At 35.3% G+C, this 7,721-nt stretch overlaps 1 protein-coding gene across 1 annotated transcript; it reads right to left on the bottom strand.

Annotated features, from left to right (window-relative positions):
- Positions 1-3,020: 3,020 nt before the first annotated feature.
- LOC117109964 (RYamide receptor-like) lies at positions 3,021-7,264 on the bottom strand. The gene is made up of 2 exons (XM_033252476.1): positions 6,409-7,264; positions 3,021-4,874 (listed from the first exon to the last, which is right to left on the bottom strand). Exons 1-2 carry the CDS (start codon positions 7,102-7,104, stop codon positions 4,365-4,367), a joined length of 1,206 nt encoding a protein of 401 aa, XP_033108367.1. The 5' UTR covers positions 7,105-7,264; the 3' UTR covers positions 3,021-4,364.
- Positions 7,265-7,721: the final 457 nt, after the last annotated feature.

The raw sequence follows: 7,721 nt of genomic DNA, 5'->3' as shown, positions 1-7,721 counted from the left end.
GAAATCCTGAGCTGCACTGATGAGATCTAACAAGATCGAAACGGTACTGTCTGCAGATTGGAATATATATATATATATATATATAGGGCCTATGCCTATTATATATATGCATATGTACGATTGTTTATATATACTGTACCCAATGAAATAAAACTGTGAATGTATTATAAATTATCAATTCAATCAAGTTATCAAGTAAACCACGCAGAGGCTCGAGTTAATCCGGCTAAATTTATTCAGTTATTACTCAGAGGTTTTCAAAATGTACTACAAATGCCTTAGCGTATTTTATCATAACACGACGTGGCTTTTGATTCATAACATCAGTTTAAATACACATGCCCTAGCCGGTGTAATTTATTTAAGTATCTGTACATGTTTGACTCAAAACTAGGTCACTTAAGTATATCCGACGATTGTGTAAACATTTAACCTTTGACCTAGATGATGATCATTGATATATAATTTGTGTTTATGATTTTACTTATATTAATAATGGTGATTAATTTTTATCAACTTATTTTGATCATCAATATCAATATATACAAATCAAAGTATTGGCGTCATTGTAGTATAGACCAGTAATACCACTGTTGATTTTAACCTGATCAATGTTGGCATTTCGACCATATTGTCCTAATAACCATTTCTATATTCACCATATCACTAATATCATTAAGTCACCATTATCGCCTTCATCATCACATTGTCATTGCATGCATCATCATAGGCATCATCATCATCATTATCAACATTGTCATCAGCACAGCCAGCCATCAAGCAAAATCATCATCATAATAGTCATGATCAATAGATAATAATAATATTCAACATCATTATCATTTATCATTATAATCATCATCATAACCACCATCATCAACAACATTATTTCTTCATCATTATTCGCACCATCATTCTCCTCGTCCTCCATATTATTGTTTTCATCATCACGTCTTCTTTATAAGCATCGTCCTCATCATCGTTTTATCGTTGATATAATCGTCAAAAAACAAAATCAATAATAATAATAATAAGTTTTATTAATAATAATAACAGAATAATAATAATAATAATAATAATAATAATAATAATGATAAATATAATAATACATCAGCATGCAATAATTCCCCTCATTATCATTATCTACATCATTTTTCATCTCATTTAATCGCCTACATTAATTCGTTGTTGTTTTGTACCATCTAATCCCCACCCAAAACGTCATTGTTATGTTGTTATTTTCACCCTTGTCTTTATCATCATCAGTTATTTCTCGTTCTCGTCTTTATCATCGTCGTCCTAATCCTCGTCGTTATTCTCATTCCCATTGCGGTCTTCATCAATGTATCATCGTCGACATCATCTTCATCATCGTCGTCGTTAAGCTCCTTCTCGCCATCGTCCCGATCAACGTCATTACAATCATTAAAAGCCGACAACCATGGGACGGGTATACCTAGTTATGTGTATTTACATGCAGTGGCGTATCTAGGGATATTGATATGGGGACTGATGGAAGGAGCGCGAGGTTGAAATTGAGAGGCCCAATGGTATTCAGGATAGGGGCACTAGCTGGAGAAAATGTGATTTTTAATTACCTGGAAATTTTCAATGGGGACGACCTGTGAGGGGCACAAGCTTTTATGGAAGGGCGTGCGTCCACGGCTTCCTGAGATACACAACTGTTTTCGTGGTGTAGGACTCAACGTAGCAGTATTCTTTGACAATCCTCACCAACACCTTAGTAATGCAGCCTCAATACACCAAATTAAAGATATACCGTCTTCGGCAAAAAAATTTAAATACCTTATTTATTCGAAAAAACGGGGGCGTTTATTGTTGAGAAGGGTTTTAGAGGGGGAGTTTATTCGAGGGAGGCTTTTATTTATTTATTTTTTTGTTGGTGTAATATGGATACGTATACTTAAATAAACGTCCCTTAATTTATGTGGAAATACAGCACAATTTTATCGTCAGATGTGTCATTGCGAGATCATAAAGACATATTGATCCCAACCAAAAAAATGTAATTCTACTAGAGTACAACATTAATAGACGGTGTTAAGAATGATGTTGCTTCCACTAGACTGGTTTACAGTCATTTAGAGGGTGTATATTAGGAAAATTTAACACATCGGGGCGTTTATTCTAGGGAGGCATTTATTCAAAATAAGGCTCTAGAGGGGTGGTTGTAAAGTATGATAAATTATTAACTTAATAATAATAATAATAGGCCTAATAATAATAACAATAATAACTAACAGCAACAATGGAACTTTTTATTGTTTTTATCTGTGTTCGACTTTTCTTAGTCTTTCAACGTTTTTAAATATCCATTTTTATTGTAATTCACCGTTGTATTTTATTTCAAATCTTTTGTACAATAGTTACTTAAGGCTTTATTACGAGAAAATTAATTTTATCTTTGGAGACAATAAAGTTTTCTGATTCTGAATCTGCATTAGGATAAGTTTGATCGTCGCTAAGGCATTTAATTTAATTCAATTATTTTCTCGCACATTTCTCTTCATAACTTCACTTCTACTTATCCGATTTTCGCCATTGTTCTTTTATCCTATTCCAAATTTAATAATAGTTTTAGTAATCTTAATTTTAATCCATAAGGTTGCCAAATCTCGTCGGACTTTTTAATTTTGTAATCGTGGTTTTTCAAATGTTCCCGTGTAAAGCTACATTTACGCTAGACACGATTACGACACGACAACGGCATATCATCGCCTAGTTTGTTTTTAACACTGCGCGCATCTGTATCGTGTCGTAATCTTGTCTAATGTAAATGTGGCTTAAAACTACGGTTTTTAGTACAAATGTGGCGAATCGCCCGAGGTTTTTATGTAGCAGCTCCGCTGATATTGGGCCGATTTTCGCCATTGTTGTGGCAACATGTAGCTTTATTTATTACCTACAACATATATAAAAATCAATATGATTGGTTAATAAACGACGTCGGATTTTTTATTTTTGTAAGAGTCAACCATATTCGACCGTTTTTTCGAGCAGAAGGGCCTAACTTTGGAGTTTAGAATGCCAGGCATATTTGCTTTATCTTGAAATATTATTTTGATTTTTAGTTTGTACATGTGTAGGTGAACGTATAGATATAATTTTTAATGTATTTACATAACAAATATGGTAGTTATGACAGTATATAAATGACGATATTCTACTAGGCCCACAGATTCTCCTCTGGCGGAGCTCCGGTTTCAGGTCTGATAATCAGACCATACCATTTTCAATGGGTCAAGTATTTGTGCACAGTTAAAAAAATGTATACCTACTGAAATAAAATAATAATATTAACTTTTTGTTTATTATAAAATACCATGAGCCGGCACCTACTACTTTTTCTACCTTCTACACAAAGATTGTACAATGGTTCATTTCGAATCCATTGAATTCATTTCGACGCGATAAGGGGATTATCAACCCGTACGCAAAGGCAATTTTGACCAACCGGGTGATCAAACTTATCCTAATTACCCTTAATTGGTTGTTAATTAATTTAAGGGTTTTGTAGTAGATCTGCAAATAAGTAGAAACATATCTGGTTTGATCTTTGTTCCATTAAAAATGTTTTGATCCATTTAAACGGTCTTTTTAAAGCGCTTTATAATTGTTCAAATTAGTATTATTATTTAATATTTATTCGGATTCTTTTTTCCCCAGATTTTTAAATGCCTCTTCTTATAAAAAAAAAAACATCTCTCATATCACGGAACATCCATATGTTATCGACAAATGTACGATACGTTTACAAACAAATATTGCCATCAATCGACAGTAAAACTATAACCAAGTAAGTATGTATATACACTTTACGTGTTTGTGTAATATCAATGAGCTAAGACAGCTCCATGGTACCTTATATGGTCAGTGTATTTAGGGTTTTATAAGTGTTGATCACTTAGTCTTTACATGGGAGAAATTCCCCTTTAACATCTTGTATCTCTTGAGTCCTCATGTATGAGGATATGTATTTCCAATGTCCTGGAAATAATAATTATTCACCTCATTCTGCCAGTTTCCTTAATGAAGATGCTGCCCTCTACAGGTAGATTTTCATGTCATTGTCAACCGCTTTCAGGCAGTGGAGTTAAAAAACAGTTTCTTGAGGTGAAAAAATGTCTTGTCATTTATACATTGCCTTAAACCCCTCGAAAACATTCACACAGGCAATATTTTACTGCACTGTTAAATTATAAGCTGTAGGGCTACGTACAATTGCCTAAAACAATTTTGAAAGCTGACATCATGGACCACATTCAACGCAGTGGACAAATTATATCATCGCAGTATTGTTTTACCACACAAAACGTCTGTAGGCTCTGTTTTACTCTAGTGCCTTAATCTGAACTCTGTCGAACATTAGAGTTTTCTGTGTCAAAATCTACAGATACTGGTGATATGGCTGGTGAAGCTTTAGCGCTCGGCACATGCTTAATAAAGGGTTTATTCTCCTGGTGCTCAAATCTGCCTTGGTTTGATTTCCGGCTGTCGCTTCCCCATTTGTCCGACCTTACTGCCATGGAATCCGTAGTTTGTGTCTGTAGCGTTGGTATTCGTTTTAGGCTCCAGTATTCATCCTTTACAGGCCTTCGAATAAAACACGGGCAAATCCAATTGAAGAACGCTTTGAACCCGTTTCGAAATTTTGCGTTCATCCAGCAGTAAATTATAGGGTTGTATATACAGTTACTGAGTGCGATGCACAGGCATGTAGTATGAACTAATCGGGCGTATTTGTAACATCCTACTTTATTGGTTTTGTCAAAGTCTTGTACCAAAGTCATTACGTGTTGGGGGAGGTAGCAGAGGGCGAACACCAACACGATAAACGCAAACATCTTGACAAGCTGCAAAGAGAATCAACATTACATTATAATAATAATTATATATATATATATATATATATTACTCCTCGGAGCCAACGGCCAACCATGCTTAGGCCTAAGTTTAAGGAGTAGTTTTTATTGGGTAACATCTTTTTTCAAAATTTCCACTTTCAAAATAAAATACTTAAAACTTAATAATACTTTCAAACTTAAACAGCTAAATCAAATCACCAAGCGCATAGAGGGTTTTTGCATGATATGCTATACAAATCCAACTATTATTATTATTATTATTATATATATACATATATAAATCAAGATAGCCGTTAACACTGTTAAATTATATATAAATCATCAAAGAAGGGTAAATACAGTGTTCAAATAAAGGACATAATAATACATCGTGTAGCATAGCTCTCAACGAATGTAGTCCTGTAAATAAATGAATAAAGAAATTGTGTAATAAAATTCCTCTGGCGGGACTCGAACCTGCGACCTCTCGCGTCAAGGCAAGCGTCATAACCATTAGACCACGGAGGCTTCATGGTTGAACAGACTCAAATACCACCAGATACACTCCATTACACAATAGGTACGGCTAGAAACAAACGGTTATATAAATCAAGATAGCCGTTAATACTGTTAAATTATATATAAATCATCAAAGAAAGGTAAATACAGTGTTCGAATAATGCAGGTTCGAGTCCCGCCAGAGGCATTTTATTACACAATTTCTTTATTTATTTACAGGACTACATTCGTTGAGAGCTATGCTACACGATGTATTATTATGTCTTTTATTCGAACACTGTATTTACCTTTCGTTGAGAGCTATGCTGCACGATGTATTATTATGTCCTTTATTCGAACACTGTATTTACCTGTCTCTTATACACATCTAGATGTGTATAAGAGACAGTCCTCATGTTCACCATCCTCAGTCACATTTTTTTAAATATAGGCCTATGACTGTTTTCTGAGAAATTGAGTGACAACCTATTCATCGTTTGTATTGAATAGCGGTAATATAAAAAAATTATGTCGATCAATCAACTATGATATAGCCTATAATGCTGTAATTTAAGTATTAATATATTAATATATAACTACCACAGGAGAAGGATTAAATCACTTCCTGCAACCCTAGTAATAACAATTGAATCCGTCATAAACTGCCTCATTAACCTTAAGTTTCTACTTGTGTTAATTTCATGAACAGTCCGTGTGCGTTAATGTGCTCATGTCATTCTTAATATGAAAAGCTGTTCTTAAGTTCGAGGTTATTGTAAGCGTAATGCGACGATTCATCGCGATGTACATTACATTTGAATTCTTACATCAATTGCTAATGGATTTTCTACGTTAACCATCAATACATTCTACTTTGTTCTGACTGTCATGTTATAGGCCTATTATATGCTGGAATTTAAACGTAAATTAGATATTCGTTTCAAATTTAGGGCGCCCGCATCGAGTCAATAATTATCGTAAAGTTATATAGGCCTACGCATAGTACACGTTAAATAATTCCCAGCAAATTCATAACGCAACAAACCTTATTTTTCGTCTCTCGTATTTTCTGATCCCTCGTGTGCTCAACCTCACCAGGTGTTTTATGAGCCCATACATTCCATCCAATTGTACCATATGCCCCGGCAAGAATAATAAGCGGTATACAATACTGCAAAAGAAGCATGCTAATACTATACGCAAACCTCTTCTGGTCGTCTATAATTTTGTCTTCAAAATCCCACACTTCTCCACAGTAGGTGAAATTAGAGTAAAGCAACGTGTAATTGTGCAATAATAGAGGAACTGCTAGGCTTAGTGAAACGCACCAAATAAGAATGATTATGATGATCACGTGGATTGACTCCATTTTCTTTCGGAACGGATAAATGATCGCAAAGAAGCGATCGAGGCTGATGGCGACAAGCGTAAAAATACTAACGGAGACGGAAACGCTTTGAACGAAACGAACTAGTTTACATGATACGTCGTCACTAAACGGCCACTGAAATACTGCCTCATAGTACGAGATTTCAACGCAGAAAACCGCCACCAGCAAATCACTCAAGGCGACGTTCACTATAAAGTAGTTTGTGACAGTGCGCATGCACTTGTTCCCAAGAATTATGTAGCAGACGATTGCATTGCCGCCAATTCCAAGGAGCGTAATTACAGCAAATAGTATACCGAGGACAATGGTTGCCCACAGCGGTATTCCTACAGGTGAACAATCTTCCGACATTTTCTGTTATGACTTGAACTTAGTGAATCATATGGAAAGCGAATCTGAAATGAAACAATGTATAAAGTATTTAATTAAGGCTTTAAAACGATTTAACAGCACTTAAAACCTAAACTAGGCACACATTACCCAGACGGTCGTCGATCGACAAAATTCAACATACGCAACATGACGATGTATACGCGGCTTATTTTGAATGACGATCCGTTCAGCCTCCAACAGGCAAACAGACGCTCAGAGAAAATTGATATTTGTTCCAACGCGATATTTGCTCGTCTTTACATTAAGATTTCTACAAAAATAAGCCCGACGTCTTGATGGACAGCTGATATACGGTACACCGGCAACCCCCCCCCCCACAGCGGTATTCCTACAGGTGAACAATCTTCCGACATTTTCTGTTATGACTTGAACTTAGTGAATCATATGGAAAGCGAATCTGAAATGAAACAATGTATAAAGTATTTAATTAAGGCTTTAAAACGATTTAACAGCACTTAAAACCTAAACTAGGCACACATTACCCAGACGGTCGTCGATCGACAAAATTCAACATACGCAACATGACGATGTATACGCGGCTTATTTTGAATGACGATCCGTTCAGCCTCCCACAG

The sequence above is a fragment of the Anneissia japonica genome, unplaced genomic scaffold, assembly GCF_011630105.1.
Source record: "Anneissia japonica isolate Jap-2015-1 unplaced genomic scaffold, ASM1163010v1 scaffold585_len4108843_cov191, whole genome shotgun sequence".
In the NCBI taxonomy this organism is placed as follows: domain Eukaryota; kingdom Metazoa; phylum Echinodermata; class Crinoidea; order Comatulida; family Comatulidae; genus Anneissia; species Anneissia japonica.
The sequence above is the reverse complement of the archived record's forward strand: the minus strand, read 5'-3'. Positions and strand labels throughout refer to the sequence as shown.

Coding starts and splice junctions, on each gene's coding strand:
- LOC117109964 (XM_033252476.1), bottom strand. CDS start 7,104: ATGTCGGAAGATTGTTCACCTGTAGGAATACCGCTGTGGGCAACCATT. Junction 4,875..6,408: donor TACGAGAGACGAAAAATAAG/GTTTGTTGCGTT, acceptor TTCTCTTTGCAG/CTTGTCAAGATGTTTGCGTT.